This window comes from Dipodomys merriami, unplaced genomic scaffold (genome assembly GCF_024711535.1).
Source record: "Dipodomys merriami isolate MVZ:Mamm:240054 unplaced genomic scaffold, mDipMer1.0.p SCAF_25, whole genome shotgun sequence".
Lineage (NCBI taxonomy): Eukaryota > Metazoa > Chordata > Mammalia > Rodentia > Heteromyidae > Dipodomys > Dipodomys merriami.
This window is the reverse complement of record NW_027203937.1, coordinates 17,366,630-17,385,979: the sequence shown is the minus strand read 5'-3', so window position 1 is coordinate 17,385,979 and position 19,350 is coordinate 17,366,630. Positions and strand designations below refer to the sequence as shown.

Genomic DNA, 19,350 nt, shown 5'->3' with positions numbered 1-19,350 from the left:
GTCCAGGTCAGGCCACCAGGCTCCCCCTTTGCTACCTTGTCAACACAGATTTAGGCTGGTTTGTGTAGAGTCAGAGACATAGGGGAGGGAACTTGTCCCAGGCACCAGGCAAGATGATTACATCATTATATTATTTATCCTTCACCCATCACAGTCCCCTTTAGCAGGAAGGGAGAGGTGGGCAGCAGTGATGGCTAGCTCCAAGGGTGAGTGGAGACAGAATCCGGGTCCCTCACGTCCACAGCCATCTCCTGTCCATATGGCTTATCCCACATGACTTGCAACCCCTGGAAGGGCAGGAGGGTCTGTACTGCTAGTCATGATTCAGGGCCAGAGAGGCAGTGTGTCAAGGAGGGGGTTTAGTTATCACCTGCATGTTTCCAGCAGGTCACTCTATTGTACCGTGCTGTTTCCTCCTGTCAGGGAGGTGCTGTCTTCCCTGAAGGCCTTAGCCTGGGGCCTGGTGCTATGCCAGGATGTATGAAGCCCTCCCAGACTTGGCACACTATGTCATCACATCAGGATCAATGCTTTGGAGTAGACCACAGTGAGCAACAAGGGACTTGCTTGATCCAGGGACTTCTTTGGCCAAGCCTCCCCTACCTTGCCTGCAGCTGTGGGAGGATCCACACAGGTTCATCCTGGGTAAACTGTCAGCCTCTTCTGTCTTGTTGTACCTGGGGAGTGTTCAGGCATACTGGCCTGTGTGTGCTTCCAAAATCTTCCAGGTGCCTGCTAGGGGGACAATAGACAGAGGGCACTGTACGAGGAGGAAGAAAATGAGAGTGCCCCTGAGATCAAGTGACAGAAGCCAGAGCCTGTTGGCTGGAGAACACAGCAGCAGAATCAGCTGTTTCTCCCTGTCAGGTGAGTCTCCGCCTCCCTGAAATGTTCTGCAGCCACATCTTGGTCCAATTAAGAGCCTGGAGATCCAAGTTACAAGGACTCACTAGACTAGAGCTGGGCCAGAGTAAGCAATGAATGCGTAGGTTTTGCTTTGTGACCTGAGACCACCCACCTGCTCTGTCTGGGTTTCCCTCCACAGTTTTGCTTCCCTGTTCTATTCTTCCTCAGTTAAGCTACCTACACTTTAAGCTACAATGAATAGCTGCTTCTCAGGCATGCCAAGCCCACTGGGCTCTTGGTTCTGAGGACTGGAGTGGGGGAAGTGTGCTCTCTGGCATCAAGTGAGTAGATAGTTGAAGTGATCCCCCCACTACCACACAGTGCCACACATTGGGATGGTGGCTGTCTCTGTCTCCTGTGGATGCAGAGTAGGGCTTGGCCAGGAGGCCTGGACTGTAGGAGAAGGGACTTGAGCCCCAAAGTCAAACTTATATCCTCCTCTGCCTCAATGAATACTGTGCCTTCTCTCAGTTTCCCCATCCTTGATGCTTGGCTCTGCTCAGCCTCCCTTTGCTCACAAGGGGCTCTCTGGGTTTGGCAGTGTCTTGGCTCCAGCTCAGACAGGTGTCTCATCTCCTCCCTGTCTCAGCCAGGAACAATGGAGCAGGCAGTGCTGATCTCTCATTGGCCTGAACCCTGTCCCCTGGGGCTCCATTCACCCACCACCTTGGACTATTTTCATCCCCAGCAGATGGAATCAGAAAAAGACTTTCCATTCCCAACACAATGCCTGCCCTGGACCATTGTCCAGCTGTGATGTGGGGGAGTCTGCCTGGCCCAAAATAACTCCTGTGCCCACCTTCAGGCCTCCCTCCCATCTCCTCATTTCTCCACCCTACTCACGTTTCCTGAGGCTGTCAACTCCTGAAGTCCACTAAGAAACAGTATGTGAGACGCCACAAATTGTGTTTAATTTCTGTCTTGGCAGGGACTCCAAGGATTGTTTGGCTGCTTAGTGGGACTGGTGGCCCAGAGATGGCTGTGCCTTGTCCAAGGTCACAGAGCAGCCAGGGTGGAGCTTAGGCATAAGCCCAGGGTTCTCTGGCTGCTCCCCTAAACTCAGGCATCTCCAGTAGCACTACCTCCTGGAAATGGAAGCTAAGGATGGAAATCCTGACAAGTAGTGGTGGTGTAGAAGGAAAGAAAGGAGGGTGCCTTCTCTCTCTCTCTCTCTCTCTCTCTCTCTCTCTCTCTCTCTCTCTCTCTCTCTCTCTCTCTCTCTCTCTCTCTCTCTCTCTCTCTCTCTCTCTCTCTCTCTCTCTCTCTCTCTCTCTCTCTTTCTCACTTTCTCCAGTCCAGGGGATTGAACTCAGGGCTTGGGGACAGTTCCTGAGCTGCTTTTGCTCAAGGCTAGCACTCTACCACTAGAGTCACAGCGCCACTTCTGGCTTTTTCTGTGGCACTTAGGAATCATATATGCTGGTCAAGCACTCTACCACCACTCTACCACATTCCCGGCTCAAGAGGGTGCATCTCTGATTCTTTGCGGAGGTAATGGGTTATGTATGATGCTGGAGCCTTCATGAATGGGATGCATGCCTGTGTTAGTCAGCTTTCTGTTACTATAACAAAATACTTGAGATGATCAACTTACAAAGAAATAAGGTTTACTTTGACTCAGAATTTTAGAGGTTTCGATCCAGGATCAATTGGTCCTGTTAAACATCATGGTGGGAGCATGTGGTTTAGCAAAACCATTCACCTCATGGTGGGAAAGGTCAGAGAAGATGAATGGGCCAGAGTCCTACTCTCCCTCTCAAGAATATACCCCCAATAACCTAATATTTTTTGTCAGTCATTGGGCTTGAACTCAGGCCTTGGCACTCTAGCTGAGCTCTTTTGCTCAAGGCTGGCACTGTACCACTGTGTGCCACAGTTCCACTTCGAGTTCTCTAGTGGCTAATTAGAGATAAGAGTCTCTTTCTTGCCTGGGATGGCTTTGAACCAAGATCCTCAGATCTCAACTTCCTGAGTAGCTAGGATTACAGGCATAAGACACCAGCAGCCAGCAGGCCTCTCTTCTTAAAAGATTCCACCTCCCCCAATAGTATCATGCTGGGGGCTATATCTTCAACACATGGATGTTTGGATGATATTTGGATCCAAACTACAATAATGCCATGTAAAAGGAACCCCAGAGAACCCTACCACCTCTTTCCACCATGTGAGCTTACAAGAAATTGGCTGTGGGTAGCTGAAAAGAGAACCCTCACAGAACCTGGCTATGCAGGCTCTGACCTTGGGCTTCTAGCTTTCAGAACCATCAGAAATAAACATCTACCAGGTGCCAGTGGCTCATACCAATAATCCTAGCTACTCAGGAGGCTGAGATCTGAGAATCAAGGTTTAAAGCCAGCCCAGGCAGGAAAGTCCATGAAGACTCTTAACTCTTAACTTCAGTTAATAAGCAAATAGCCAGAAGTGGAGCTGTGACTCAAGTGTAGAGCACCTACCAGCTTTGAGTGAAAAGGAGAGGAGAGAGCATGAGTCTCTGAGTTTATCCTCAGTACCATCACAAGAATGGAAAGAAAGAAAGAAAGAAAGAAAGAAAGAAAGAAAGAAAGAAAGAAAGAAAGAAAGAAAGAAAGAAGGGAGGGAGGGAGGGAAAGAGAGAAAAGAAAAGAGAAAGAAAAAGAAGAAAGAAAGAAAGAGAGAAAGAAAGAAAGAGAAAGGAAGGAAGGAAGGAAGGAAGGAAGGAAAGAAAGAAGGGAAAATCAGGACATGAAAGATGGAAGAAGACAAGCAGGAGAATAGCAGGAAGATATGGGAGTGCAGACAGGATTTAGCTGCTAGGTCTATCAACCTTCCTTCCTTCCTTCCTTCCTTCCTTCCTTCCTTCCTTCCTTCCTTCCTTCCTTCCTTCCTTCCTTCCTTCCTCTTTCTTTCCTCCCTTACTCCTTTCTTCCTTTTTCCTTTTCTTCCTTCCTTCCTCACTCTTCATCCTTTCCTTTCTCCACTCCTTTCCTTTTTCTCTTTCACACTTTTTGCTCTTAGACTTTCTGGAAGGAGGCAGTCCAGAGCTTCAATCCCAACCCTTAGTTCTTAGCATTGACTCTGAGTGGGTCCCAGTTTGGTTGATGTTGCTCTGCTGTCCTCTGGTGGCCAGAGTTGAATGTAACAACAAGAGACAAGGGCTGGAGTCCAGAGTGGCCTGCAGAATGATAAAATGACCCAGTTGGCTGCTATGGGGAGTTAAAGGGTGGGAATGTGGTGAAAGAAGGCAGAAAATTGAAACAGGAAATATAACTAGTGTACTATGACTTGTCACCCAGTTGATGGTGCCTGACCATCTCATGTCTGTCTTGTGTGCCCCTAGCCCTCCTCACAACCCAGAATTAGGCATACAGCCTATCTTCCCAGTCCTAGAGCAGCAACAGGAGAGTTCAAACAGAACCGCTCTCAGGCTGGGCACTGGGTACCCCAACTCTCCCTCTGCTGTCTCACTCCAGTAACCCCACCCTCACCAGAGACCTTCTATGTTCCTGAGGGTCCTTGTAGGCTTTCAGGCTCAAAGATGCATTTCCTATCTTCCTCCCTTCCTTCCTTCCTTCCTTCCTTCCTTCCTTCCTTCCTTCCTTCCTCCTTTTTCTTTCTTTCTTTCTTGGTGCTGGTACTGGGGCTTTAACTCAGGGCCTGGACATCCTCCCTTAGCTTTTCCACTCAAGGCTGGTACTAGGCCACTTGAGCCACAATTTCAATTCTGGCTTTTTGATGGTTAATTGGAGATAAGTTTCCTGGACTTTCCTGCCCAGGCTGGTTTCAAAGCTCAATGCTCACATCTCAGCTTCCAGAGTAGCTAGAATTACATCTGTGAGCTACCAGCACCCATGGGCTTTGTCAGCTGTCCTCCTAGCGCCCCAGTGACTGGGCTGGGCAGAACCTGAGGTTTACTCACAAGATGCCTGTAACTTGGGGCCATCAGCAGGTCATCAGGTACAATATATCTGAGTCATGAGGAAGGGGAGGCCCAAGTATTGTTCCTTGGGGGTAGAGCTAGAAGCACCAGGTGACTGGAGGAAACTTTGGCCACCTTCCAAGCCCACCCTCATGTCCCCCTCCAAGACCTGTGTACTTTTTTTTTTTGTCTGTGGTGGGTATTGAACTCTGGGCCTGGGCGCTGTCCCTTAGCTCTTCAGCTCAAAGCTAGCACTCTACCACTTGAGCCACAGTGGTTTTCTGAATGGTTTATTGGAGATAAGTCTCACAGACTTTCTTGCCTGGACTGGGATTGAACCCTGATCCTCAGATCTCAGCCTCCTGAGTAGCTAGGATTACAGGTGTGAGCCATCCACGCCCAGCGACCTGTGTACATTTTTTTTCCACAAGTTTTTACTGCACTGAAGGGCAGGGACCCTGTGTAACATAGAAAGCCCCCCACCCCAGGCTTGTGTTGGAATCCAAGCTCTTTTCTTTGGGTCAGCAGCATTTGTATACCTGATGATTTGGGTGACATAAGGCATCTCCATTTCCTCATCATATCAAAGGGAAACTCAAGACTGTGATGGTGCATACCTGTTATCCCAGCTACGTGGGAAAGATAGGTAGAAGAATCAAGGTCCAAGTTAAACCAAGCCCCCTTCTCCCCCCAAAAAAGTGAGACTCTACATGAAAAATAACTAAAGCCAGGCATTGGTGGCTATAATCCTAGCTACTTATGAGGCTGAGATCTGAGGATCATAGTTTGAAGCCAGCCAAGGCTGAAAATTCCCTGTGAGACTCTTTTTTTTTTTTTTTAGGATTAAACAAAATTGTAATTTAAAAGATATTTTCACATCTGTTGAAAAAACTGAGTCAATTAAACAAATGTAAATAAACAAGAATTATGTAATTGTCACTACAGCAATCATTTCCACTTGTGAAATTCATACTTTGAAAGGTAATGACAATTGGAATATGTCTGCAAAAGACTGAGATCATGAAGTTTCTACAAACAATCTTATATGAAACTGTTGAAGAACTCAATTAAATATTTATTGAACAAATGCAGAATGAATGAACTAAGGGGTACTTGCACCTGAAGATACAATACACAACTTCAACTATTCAGAGAACTGTCACACAAAGATGAAAGGTTTGTTCGATGTTTCTTCAAAAGGAAGAACTTAAACTGAGAGATGAACACGCATGCCCGAGGGGCTGAAGGAGAGGGCTACGGTGCTGTGCCAGTGTGCACTCACCCCCACAATGCACTGCACCCCATTCTGCCCTCTTCTCAAAGACAATCGAGAACGTAATGCTTCTTGAGCTCTCTTGCAACCCTTCTTTAGGGCCGGCCCGCAGCGCCAGCAGTGGCTGCAGAGCACATCGGGCCTGCTCCCTCAAGAAGCACCTGCTTGTGGCTCGGCTGTTTGTGTACTCCACATTAAGGATTCTCTGGAGGTGGAAGGAAGGAGCACATGCTGTCCACTGGGGGTGAATCTCAAGTCCTGGCAGCTCCGCCCCAGGGCCAGGGCTCTGCCAACCCCAAGTGCTCCCACCAGCAGCGGGCAGGGTGAAGATGGCCGGACGGTCTGTGCACGGGGGCAGGGGGCAGCTTTCACGAGTCACTCAGAAATGCAAACTAACCACATAACCCTGCTAGGCGCCACCAAACCTATCTTGGTACTAGTATGCCTGCTATGGCAACTACTCAGCATAATGCTCAAGGACAAAATCTATATAATATACTTTATATTATATACGCATTTTATCACATACTCAGAAAGGAATGTGCAGTGCACATTCCATCCGGTAGATTTGAAAATAAAAATTTACATTTCTGTGTTTGTCATTGTTACAGGACTCTGAAGGTAGATCTTGAGCTCAGAAGAAGAAGTGAATTTTCAAGGAAAGCCACGTAATCAGTCAGCTTGGCTAACTGCTGTTCATTGGGGATGGGTGGAACAGGGGCAGGCTCTGATAAAGGAATAAACCTGTTAAAGGAAACATCCGGGCACCTGCACCTGGCTTCCTGGGCAGCACCATTCTTGTGGTAGAGTCAGCTTGCCATCCTTGTTCCAATATTCCTTTCACAGCCTCCTCAACAGGAAGTCCAACAAAGGCAGCAAAGTCATCCGCAAGGATGGAGGTATAGGCCTGCGAGACAAGGCCGAAGGCGTGTCTCCTTGTGGCTTCTCTACGTGCTTCCATGATTGGCTGGACAGTCTCAGACCACTGGTGGGCGTAGATGGTCGTATAGATCCCAGGGAAATCTCTTTGCCAGATTCTCTGTCCTATTGAACAAATTCCTCCCAGTTCTGAATTTGCAGTATATGGGGCGGGGGGAGGGGGGGGCAATTCCTTCAGGGGCCTCGAGCTCCTGGTTCTCACACTGATCCAGCAACTTTTTGAAACTGAGGGCACTTTCTGCCATCACCGCCACTGGCATCTTCCCAGCCAGACTCGCCACTGCGCTTCCCTGATGGCCAGACCCCCAGCTGTCCCTTCCCTGTGAGACTCTTATCTCCAATTAACCACCAGAAGTGGTGCTGTGGATCAAAGTGGTAGAGTTCTATCCTTGAGCAAAAATAGCTCAGGGAACAGTGCCTAGATCTTGAGTTCAAACCCCACCATCAACAAAAGAAAAAGAAAGGAAAGAAGGAAGGAAGGAAGGAAGGAAGGAAAGAAGGAAGGAAGGAAGGAAAGAAGGAAGGAAGGAAGGAAAAACTAAAGTGAAAGGACTAATGTTGTAATTCAAATAGATTAGAAGAGTGCCTACCTAGCAGTCAAGAAGACCTCAGTTCAAACATCAGTACCACATTAAAAAAAGTAGTAGTATAAAAAGGAAAATTTGGGGCTGGGAAGGTGGCTCAGTGGTAGAGCACTGCCTTGCATGCCTGAGGCCCTGGGTTCGATTCCTCAGCACCACATAAGCAGAAAAAGAAAAAAGCTGGAAGTGGTGCTGTGGCTCAAGTGGTAGAGTGCTAGCCTTGAGCTGAAGAGCTGAGGGACAGTGCCCAGGCCCAGAGTTCAGGCCCCATGACTGGACCAAAAAAAAAAAAAAAAGGAAAATTTATACTTAATATTTTTTTCATCATCCGTTACAAATGTTCCCAGAGGTAGCAGAGTAATAGCTTCCTGTTTTACCCTCTGTACTCAGACTGGCACCTGGCACATAGTAGATACATAGTGATCACTTGTTGGACTAATGAATGAATAAATAAATGGGTGAATAAATGAACATGGCTCATACTGATGAATAAATGAGATAAATTGTGAGATTTTTTTTTTTTTTTTGTCATGGGCTTGAACTCTGGGCCTGAGCGCTGTCCCTCAGCTCTTCAGCTCAAGGCGAGCGCTCTACCACTTGAACTACAGCGCCACTTCCTAAATGAGATAAACTGTGAAAACCTTTGAAGAATACCTAGCACTAGTAGGCACATGTTACACGTTACTTCCTTTCCTTACAAAGTGAACCAAATTATTTCATGTAAGTTTCCCAGTGGCCCTCTGAGCAAGAATCTTTTTTTTTTTTTTTTGGTCCAGTCGTGGGGCCTGAACTCTGGGCCTGGGCGCTGTCCCTCAGCTCTTCAGCTCAAGGCTAGCGCTCTACCACTTGAGCCACAGCGCCACTTCCGGCTTTTTTTCTTTTTGCTTACATGGTGCTGAGGAATCGAACCCAGGGCCTCAGGCATGCAAGCAAGTGCTCTACCATTGAGCCACCTTCCCAGCCCCATGAACAAGAATCTTATCAGTGTTCTTGCCCATGTAATTGTAACCCCTCTGTACAGTATTTTCACAATAAAATTTTTAAAAAAAGAAAAAGAAAAAAAAAGAATCTTATCAGTGTTGATGATTCATTCATTTATTCAACAAATATTTCACAAGTACCTACAATATGCCAGATATTGGTCAATATACTTGGAAAGAAATAATCAAAAGTCAAAGACGCTGCCCCTGAGCTTAATGGTGGGAGGTAGATAATAAACACATATATAGATGTAATAAAATGAATTATATAGCATGCTGAAAGGTTATGGAAAAACCTGGAGCAGGAAGAGGGGAGGGCAGAAAGGTTGGAATGTTAAATAGGATAGTCATGGGAACCTCAGGAACAGCACCTCAAAGACAGCATTTAAGCAAATATTGGAAGGAGGTGCGGGAGCTAGCCAATAGTGAAGGGCTTTCCTGAGAGTGGGACTAATTCCTAAAAAGCCCCAAATGCCCCTGAAAGGATGCCCATGTCTGGGGTGGAATGGGCCCAGAAGAAAAGAGATCACAGATCCCAGAGATCCTGGAGGGCACGGAGCCGATAGGAAGCCACGGTGAGATTGTGAGTATAAGAACCAATCTGACTGCCATTTTGGAAAGCAAGTCCAGCGTCAGGGTTGAGAATAGACTACAGTCAGGCAAAGACAGAGCCCTTGGGAGCAGGGAAGAGTTGTTGCTGAAATCCAGGTAAGTAGTGCGGGGCTGGGGCCAGGGGGCAGCAATGGAGGTGAGGATGCCAGGTGTGTGCTGAAGGATGTGCCAAGCAGCCTCCTGCTGGAGCAGATGGGAAAAGAAGTGAAGAAGGGAAGAATCAGAGGATGCCTGCAAGGTTTTGTAGACAGTGTACCCAGAGTCTAGAAAAAGTCAAGTGGGCAGTGGCAAGGCTGGTCCAGGGGGTGAGGTGGAGGATGGAGGATGAGGCCAGATGGTTCAAAAACATTTCCTGGGACAGGGCTGGGTAGAGTGGGGGAAGGGCACTGCTCCAGCCAGTCATCAGCCAGACCCAGGACATCTGGGCATTTATTTGATTAATGTTTTTTTTCCTCTTCCCCTGAATTCCCTTAGGATGAATCTTTAATTGGGGCCATTTGTCCTAAGACCAGGGACTGAGCTGAGCAGACGCCACATCATTTGCTTAGAATTAAGTAGATTAGGAAATGACCCTCTGCCAGAGAAAGCAGAGAAGCTGAGCTCTGCTCTCATGGGGTGTTTAGGGCTTCAGAGTCCAAACCCCTCACCTTCCTGTGCCACCCCTTTGTCTGTAGAGCCCCCTTCCCTCTTCCCTGTCTTCCTTCCTCCTTCTCTGCCCTTCCCCTTCCTGCCCCTCCTTCTCCTCCTCCCAGAAGTTCTGATTAGTCAATGCTTACATTTTCATGATGTCCAAAACGTTATCCCAGCAACATCTTATAGCCTCTGTGATTATATTTTCTTTTTCCATACATGTTTACTTTTTAAAAAAATGAACCATTATTTAAGAGGGATCATTTCTAAAGACCAAAGAAAACAATGAAGAAGTTTTAAGCAATATTTATAGTCGTATAATGGGTAATGACATTAGTTGTTTGTGGTTTGAAACTAGCACATATAGTAGGATAAACATAGGTATTCATATAAATGTTTTTGAAAATCGAGATTTTCTTCCTTTTTTTCCTTTCCTTTTCTTTTCTTTTTTTCTTTTTCTTTTTTTTTTTTTTTTGCAATAGTAGGCTTGAACCCAGGGCCTTGCAATCAACTTGTTTGCTTGGCTGGTGTTCAACCCCTTGAGCCACAGTTCCAGCCCTGTATTTTGCTGTTTATTTATGAAACAGAATCTCCAAGATGTCTTTCAATACAGCACTCAGTTTGAAAACCAAGATTTTCAGCAGAAAAGAGATACAAATAAAAAACTAGATATTAAGGAGGGTTGGGAATGTGGCTTAGTGGAAGAGTGCTTTCCTAACATGCATGAAGCCCTGGGTTCAATTCCTCAGTACCATATAAATGGAAAAACCTAAAAGTGACACTGTGGCTCAAGTGTAGAGCACTAGCCTTGAGTAAAAAGAAGCTCAAGGACAGTGCCCAGGCCCTAAGTTCAAGCCCCAGGACTAGCAAAACAAACAAAAAAGATATTTAGGAAAACTACTGCAATCTTAAATTGGAATTGGAAATGTGATGTAGTCTTCTCTTGAATAAAAAATTATTTCCTATTTCTAGCTTTCTAAGTTTGAGGCAAGAAATATGTTGGATAGGCCCAGAACATTTTAATCATATTAAAAAAACAAGTGTCAGTACTACTAATGTGTTTATAGGAACCAATTTAAAAGAACTTAACTAACTATAGATGAAGTATTTTTAAATTGTTATTATAAAGGTGATGTACAGAGGGTTACAGTTACATAAGTCAGGTAAAGAGTACATTCTTTTTTTGACAATGTCACCTCTTCCTTTGCTAGATGCAGTATTTTGACTATCCAAAAAAAAAAAAAAAACCCAAAAAACTGAAGTCAAGCACTGGTAGCTCATGCCTGTAATCCTAGGTGCTCAGGAGGCTGAGATCTGAAGGTCGCAGTTGGAATCCAGCCCAGGCAGGAAACTCCTGTGAGATGCTTATCTCCAATTAATTACCAAAAAGCTGGAAGTAAAGCTGTGGTTCAAATGGTACAGTTCCCTTTGAGCAAAAAATCCTCAGAGATAGTGCTCAAGCACCTAGTTCAAGCCTCAGGACCAGCATGCACATGTACACACACACACACATACACACACACACACACACACACACACACACGAATTGGAGCACTCAGTGCTGAGGTTCATACCTATAATCCTCTTCTTCCGCAGGCAGAGATCAGAAGGCTCACAATTTGAGGCCAACCCCGGCCAAAAAATAAAAAATAAAGTTTGTAAAGCCCCATCTCAATCAATAAATAGCTGGGTAAAATGGTGTGTGCCTACATCCAGCAACAGAGGAAGCACAAACAGAAGAATGACAGTCCAGGCAGACCAGGCTTAAATGTGAGACTGTACTTGAGAAATGAAGAAAGCAGAAAAAACTGAGTATGTGACGCATGTACCTGAAAAAGTTTACCTAGGAAGACCAAGGCTCTGAGTTCAAACCTTAGTACCACCAAAAACAAAATTAGACTGGGGGCAAGGGTCTAGTAGTAGAGTGCTTATATAAGTAAAAGGCCCTGAATTTAATACTCAGTACCACAAAACAATCATCATCATTATCATCATCATTAGCAGCAGCAGCAGCAGGACTCATTATGTAGCCCAGACTGACAGGAACTTGCCATATTCCAGCTTCAACCTCCAACACACTGAGATTACTGCTGTGTGCTATGACATTTAGTATGAGAAGTTCTAGATAGAAGAATTCAAGCAATAAATGAAGAGGGATGATAGAAGTAAGCATTATTTTGTCCACTCTTAATAAAGTAACATATCCTGTCTTGGTTTGTCTATTATGTAGCAACTACCATAGTGTTAAGCATTTGAAATTTGGTTCATATGAATTAAGATGTGTTATAAGTATAAAACACCAGTTAACTTTGAAGACAGTACAAAATAATTGTAAAATATCTCAATTTAGCTGGGTGCTGTAGTTTACACCTGTAACCTAGCTATTTGAGAGATGGAGATCACAGAGTAGTGGTTCAAGACCAACCTGGGCATAAAAGTTCATTAAGACTCTTTTTTTTTTTTTCATTTTTATAGTCCAGCAGTCTTTTATTTTTTAACATCTCTTAGGCCATGAATTCATAGGGAATAGGTTCCAATAGCTCAGGCTTCTTTCCGCTGATTCTCACAAAATGTGCTTCTCTGGGTGGAGCAGGCTGGCGCTTCAGTTGAACCCAAGTTCCTTTCTCTTTGGCTTCCTTCTTTTTCTGGTCATTTTCTTTCATTCGTTTCAGGAAGCTATCTCGGCTCTTAGAGTGTTTAATATGCTCAATCCGCACATTAATCCTCTTGGCAAGGATCTTGCTCTTAACTTGCTTGTTCACAACAATAGCAACAGCATGCTGGGTAACATTATAGACCCTTCCAGTTTTGCCATGATAACATTTGTGGGGCATTCCTTTTTGAACAGTACCCATTCCCTTGATGTCTACAATATCACCCTTCTTGTAGATTCTCATGTACGTGGCCAAAGGAACAACTCCATGTTTCCGGAAGGGTCTAGAGAACATGTACCGAGTACCTCTCCTCTTTCCCTTTGTGTTCGTCATTTTGGCAAATTACTGGAAGATGGCAGTTCCGGCCAAAAGGAAAGGCCATTAAGACTCTTTTTAAACCAGTGGCTAGAAAAGATGGTACATGCCTACCATCCCCAGCAATGCAGAGTAGCTCAAGTAGGAAGATCACAGTCCAAGTCAACAGGGGCATAAACCTAGACCCTACCTCAAAAATAACTAAGACACAAAGGGTCTGGAAAGGTGGGCACTAGTGGCTCACATCTATAATCCTAGATACTCAGGAGGTTGAGATTGAGGATTGTAGTTCAAAGCCAACCCCAAGCAGGAAAGTCAGTGAGAAGTGGAGCTGTGGCTTAATTGTTAGAGTTGAAAACAACAGCTCAAGGACAGCATCCAGACCCTGATTTCAATCCCCAGGATGGGCACACAAACAAAGGGTCTGGAGGCATGACTCAAATGGTATAGCAGCTGCCTAGCAAGTATGAGGCCATGAGTTTGATCTCTAATACTGCAGAAGGAAAAAAGATCACAGATTTGACATCTTTCAGCATTTTCTCTCTGTTTTCTGCCTACAATGATGTGAGCAGCTCTCCTGTCATGATGGACTGAAATCATGAACTAAGATCAATCATTCCTCCCTTTTAAAAAATTGTCAATTTTGAGTTTTGAACACAGATTACATATTGCAATTATAATACTTTGGATAGACTGGATTAAATAAAATATATTAGTAAAATTAATTCTACTCATTTCAGATTCTTTTGTAATGTGCTTTCTTGAAAATTTGAAATCATACATGTGCTTTTCATTATATTTCTTTTGTTTTGGCAGTGAAATCAAAGCCATGGTCCCATCTCTTCTCAGTACTATTAAGATACAAAGCCCAAACTCCCTAAATGTCCACAGGCCATTGTGAAAGGAAACAGGAAATGGGAAAACAGAAGAGACAAAACCACTTCCCCTGTCCACCATGGACCTAGCACTATGGGAATCATCAGATTTACTACAGATAATAAAGGAGATGTATTGCGGGGTGGGGGGAATAGAGCTTCCTAAGTTGGATGCCTGGTGAAATGATCTCTCAGGACCTGGATTTATCCTATCTGTGTTAGGTATTGCCATCATGTCTGGGTATTTGCTTTGATACTCTTCCCAGATTTCATTGCTCTATTTTGACCCCAAATGAAGATGGCTTTTTTTTGGGGGGGGGGGTCTGGTCGTGGGGCCTGGACTCTGGGCCTGGGCACTGTCCCTCAGCTCTTCAGCCCAAGGCTAGCACTCTACCACTTGAGCCACAGCACCACTTCCGGCTTTTTTCTTTTTGCTTATGTGGTGCTGAGGAATCGAACCCAGGACCTCTGGCACGCAAGGCAAGCGCTCTACCACTCAGCCACCTTCCCAGCCCCAAAGATGGCTTTTGTATCAAAGAACATTATCTCCCCTGGCAGGTGTACAACTTAGCTGAGGCTCTTTATTAATTTTCTAAATAATAGGTGTTGATGTTCATAGCCTGTGATTGCTTTGTGGCCATCTATAATCCACCATTATGTGTGGCCACCCCACTTCATCAGGGAGAGGAGAGGGAAAGGGAGTAGAGGGAAAGAGAGCCACACATGGCCCAGGCTTCGTCTGACCTGTAGTGATGACATCACCCAACTATTATCTGCATGACAGCCACCTACTGGTCTTCTGTCTCTTGTGCCAGTACCTGTCAATAGAGTAGTAGGATTTTGTTTTTTTAATTGTCGGTCATGGGGCTTGAACTCTGGGCCTGGGCGCTGTCCCTCAGCTCTTCAGCTCAAGGCTAGCACTCTTCCACTTGAGCCACAGAGCCGCTTCCAGTTTTCTGGTGGTTTATTGGCGATAAGGGTCTCACAGACTTTCCTGCTCTGGCTGGCTTTGAACTTCAACCCTCAGATCTCAGCCTCCTATGTAGCTAGGATTACAGGCATGAGCCACTGGCACCTGGCTAGAGTAGTGGTTTTTACTGTGGAAATCATGCTATCCCAGGTCCCAGTCTTCATTTCTTTTACTTTCATTTAGTTAGCTTACCACTAACCTTTTAGCACCTGCAGCTCTGTCTCATTTCTCTTTTCTTTGAATCTGTAAAGTTCATGTATTTTCAGACATACTTTTTCCAGGATGTTTAAGGAAATATTTGCTATTTGCTATTTCAAAATGGGGTTTATGCTGAACTTCTGTTTTAAAGCCCAAGGAACAAGAATTCTGGACATCTGTTATAGATAATTCTAGATGTCAACTTGACTGGATTAATGGGTGCTGGAGAGCTAGCAAAACATTCTGTGGTGTGTGTGTGTGTGTGTGTGTGTGTGTGTGTTTCTGAAAGACACCAACATTTGAATTGTTGGACTGAGTGGCATAGATGGTCCACCTCAATGTGAGTGAACATCAGCCAATCCATTGAGTGCCTGGGTACAACAAAAAGGCAGAGGAAGGAGACATTCTCTCTTTCTCTGGGCTAGATATACACATTCTCTGGTGAATTATGCCTGTAATCCTGGGTACTCAGGAGGCTGAGATCTGAGGATCTTGGTTTAAAGCCAGCCAAGTAGACAAATTCAAGAGACTCTTCTCCAGCTAACCAACAAAAGGCCAGAAGTGGAGATAAGCTCAAATGGTAGAATAGCAGCCTAAGGTTAAGCAATATGCATATACTCTATCTATCTATATCTTAAAAGTTATGTGATTTTCTTCCTTTATGGGCACACAAAAACCTGTCTCCACTTTTATAACTTTCCTCTGAAGATTTCTTGCAGATCTTTCTGTATTAATACACAAAAAGCTTTGTCTTTCTATTTTAAAAGCCACAATTTATTTAGAGAATGTATTTATTTGGAGAGAAATTAGGTTGTTTCTAACCTTGTCATACTGATTTTTAATTTTTCTTTGAAAGCACTGAAATGAAAACAATAATTTTTTTCATTAGAAAGTTGACACTATTTCACCAAACAGTATCTGGTTGAATCTCAGATTCAATAAGATATTAATAAACACCTATTTTAATTAATTGATACATTAATGGTTCCTTTTCTTTCTTTCTTTCTTTCTTTTTTTTGCCAATCCTGGGGCTTGACCTAAGGGCCTGGGTGCTGTCCCTGAGCCTCTTTACATTCAAAGTTAGTGCTCTATCACTTGAGCCACAGGGGAGAGAGAAGAGAAAGAAAGAGCTTTTTTTTTCTGAGTAGTTTATTGGAGATAAGAGTCTCGTGGACTTTTCTGCCCAGGCTGGCTTCAAATCGCAAACCTCAGATCTCCTGAGTAGCTAGGATTACAGGCATAAGCCACCAGTCCCCAGCTTAATGATTTCTTTTTTAAGAGACAAAGATCTGTTGGCACTAAGTAAAAAGATTTGTCCAAGGTTTGACTCATGAACTAGGCTCCACGAGACGCCACAGGCAGTTTGAGCAGCAGACACTGATGGACTGTCGCCTCTGTTGTCACAGGCATATTAATCTCTTTTTAAGGCTACCAGAAGCATGTGAACTTTCATGCCATGCTGCAGTGGCATGGGTCTGGTAGGAGCATGCTACATGGGGTTTCTTATCCATTTGCTTAGAGACAGGAAAGGAACTCAGAGCCCTGAGGAAGAGCTGCTGGAGCAGGAATTCCTGGGTCATGAATTTGTAAACTGACACTTGGCTGGGTAGCTGGAACGTGGACAGAATGTGAAGGACCAGCTTCCAGGAAATGGCTTCCGTTTCAGACAAGTGCAGTCAGGGTTGCTGGACTACAGGGCAAATGGGAGTCTACGGGAGGAGAGTGGAGGTTCTGAGGCTGAGGCTGGGTTTGAAAGCACTGGCCTCAAGAGGAGGCCACAGGCACCCCAAGGCTGGGCATATAGGGCCAGGAGAAGTCTCAGGAACTGTTGAAAATACCAGACATAGCTTGTCCAGCAGTGAGTCTTGCTGGACACCTGCCAGCTGCTCCAGAGTCTGAGACAGGGAGGAGGAGGAGGGGGTGGGAGAGGAAGAGGAGAAAGCAAATTCACTTCCAGGCACAGTTTAACAGAGGGCTTCTGGACCTATCCTGGGGCTGTGGGGATGGGACCTGGTTCCTGGGGACCCACTCTTCTCCTTCTCCCAAGCCCACCTTCCTTGGTCTCAGTGACCCCACATTGCTCTTCTTCTCATCCTACTTCTCAGCCTCCATCCTGGGGCAGCTCCTCTTCCCACGTTCTACCGATAGCTCCATCCCAAAACAGAGTGGGGGCCATCCTACTTACTGCCTGGAGGACCAACTAAATTGGTAAGTCTCAAATGTGTGTATTCAGCCCACTGCTAATCCTGGGTTGAGTGGATCCGATTTTTATTGAAAAGCCACCAACTTTCTCTGCCTAGATGTGAGCACAGGAATCAAACCACTTGGAGACTATATTCCAGTCTCAGGCTAGTACTCTGCCAACCTGAGAGGATCTGGGGACAGTGCATAGACCAGGCAAGAAAAGCTGACGGTCGAGAGGAGATGCTGGGTAGCAGTCAGGACTACCAAGTCCCGACCCATCTCTCACTCCAACTCCTACAAACTCCTTGCTTCCACTCAGCCGGTGGAAGCAGAGAAGACTCCTCAGCCTGTAGTAGCTGCTATGGGTCCTTCCATCATCTCCAGTCTTCATCATTTCCTACAACCCAATAGCTTCTCACTCTAAAAACACTCAGACTGGGCCTTGGGGCTTTCTCTGGCATTTGTACTGAAAGTTCCAGAATCATCCGCCTTTATCCAGTGACTGCTAGGGTTGATATACAAATACCCCAGCTTCCTTGTCCAGGGATCGGAGTGGAGAGGGGAACGGACATCTTCATGGCATGTTCTGTACAGTGCCCCAGAGATTCTAAAAGGACTCCCCTCCCCTTGATACTCTGCTTAGTAACCACCCAGAGTTGGCTTCCTTCTACTCCTTAGATCATCCTCCTAAATTAATAGCTTGAACTTGAACCTCTGCCTCAGAATCTGTTTCTAGAGCACTAACCAAAATGTTCCTTCCCTCTCCTTCACATTCATATCCAATCTTCCTACGACCTGCTGATGCTACCTCCTAAATAGCCCCAACTCCATCTCCCCACTCACCCCATACCCACTGCCTTGACCACCTGCCTGGACTGCTGGCTCCACCCCCACTGATCCCCAGTGTGGAGCCACCAGGACAGGCCATCTTTACAAAGCACAACCTCGAGAATACTCCACACCTGCTTAAACCCTTTTTAGAGTTCCCATTGTCCCCAGACTAACATTTAAGACCCTGCAAGACCTGGTCCCTGCCTTCTCTGAAGCTTTATCTTGTCCCACTCCTTCCACCGACTCTCCAGTAGGATGGAACTTCATGAGGTCCCTAGAACTTGCCATGTTTGACCCCATCGTCAGGTCTCTACATTCGCCAGGAATATCTTTCCTTCCTCCACCCACAGAACTCTAGCTACTTAGTGTGGGGGGAGGGGTCCTGCAGCTTGAACTCAGGGCATGGGTACTGCCCCTGAGATTTTTTTTTTTGCTCAAGTCTGGCATTCTACCACTTGAGCCACAGCTTTACTTTCACCTTTTTTCTTGGTCATCAATTGGAAATAAAAGTCTTACTGACTTTCCTGAGCAGGTTGGCTTCAAACCATGATCCTCAGATTGCAGCCTCCTGAGTAGCTAGGATTAGAGATGTGAGCCATTGGTGACCGGCTCTAGAGCTATTCCTGAACACTCAGCCTAAGCCATACTTGCTCTTCCTATTCTCAGGCTGTCATAGGGCCGCTTTGGGCTCATCCTGTGCTATGCCTATGTCTCAATGCCTACTAAAATCTGGTCTGTTGTCCCTCCAGCACTGGGCACTTGTTCAGGGTGCTGGTTGTGAACATTCACCTCTGTATCCCCAGAGCCTCACATAGGCAAGGGCACATACCAGGCATCAGAATAAAAGAATAATGATGATGACTCTAATTCCTTAAAGAATCCTAAGCGCATTCCTTCATTAACTGTTTACAGAGCACTGAACCATGTGTGGAGGGAATCGACTAGCCATCCAAAACACACACACTGCCTGCAGAGGAAGAACTCGGCTGATGGGGAGAAAGGCAACAAGTGACATCAGGCCACAGTGATGAGGCATGGCAGGATAACATAGAAGTCTAGGGAACCCAGAGAAGGCCCTCAGCCCTGTCTGAGGGGCAAGGAGGCAGTGAGGGATGCTTTTTCTCTGTGCCGACCTGGCCCATCTTCTTCATTATAAAAACTATATGAGGCTGGGAAGGTGGCCCAGTGGTAGAGTGCTTGCCTCCCATGTATGAGGCCCTGGGTTCCATTCTACAGCATCACATAAACAGAAAAGGCTGAAGTGGCACTGTGGCTCAAGTGGTAGAGTATTAGCCTTGAGCTGAAGAGCTGAGGGACAGCACCCAGGCCTAGAGTTCAAGCCCTATGACCAACCCCCGCCCCCCCCAAAAAAGTATAAATATACACACACACACACATATATACACATACATACACACATATAAATACATATATGTGTATATAATTTACATATTTCTAGCTTGGTGCCAATGGCTCACACCTGTAATCCTAACTACTCAGGAAGCTG

At 45.5% G+C, this 19,350-nt stretch overlaps 1 protein-coding gene and 1 pseudogene across 2 annotated transcripts; both read right to left on the bottom strand.

The window, feature by feature from the left end:
• Positions 1-6,663: 6,663 nt before the first annotated feature.
• LOC138836423 (COP9 signalosome complex subunit 8 pseudogene) lies at positions 6,664-7,273 on the bottom strand (annotated as a pseudogene). The gene has a single exon (XR_011374952.1). The product of XR_011374952.1 is annotated as a COP9 signalosome complex subunit 8 pseudogene (transcript).
• A 5,032-nt stretch (positions 7,274-12,305) lies between these two features.
• LOC138836175 (large ribosomal subunit protein eL21-like) lies at positions 12,306-12,840 on the bottom strand. The gene has a single exon (XM_070034672.1). It carries the CDS (start codon positions 12,801-12,803, stop codon positions 12,321-12,323), a length of 483 nt encoding a protein of 160 aa, XP_069890773.1. The 5' UTR covers positions 12,804-12,840; the 3' UTR covers positions 12,306-12,320.
• Between the last annotated feature and the right edge of the window lie 6,510 nt (positions 12,841-19,350).

Coding starts and splice junctions, on each gene's coding strand:
- LOC138836175 (XM_070034672.1), bottom strand. CDS start 12,803: ATGACGAACACAAAGGGAAAGAGGAGAGGTACTCGGTACATGTTCTCT.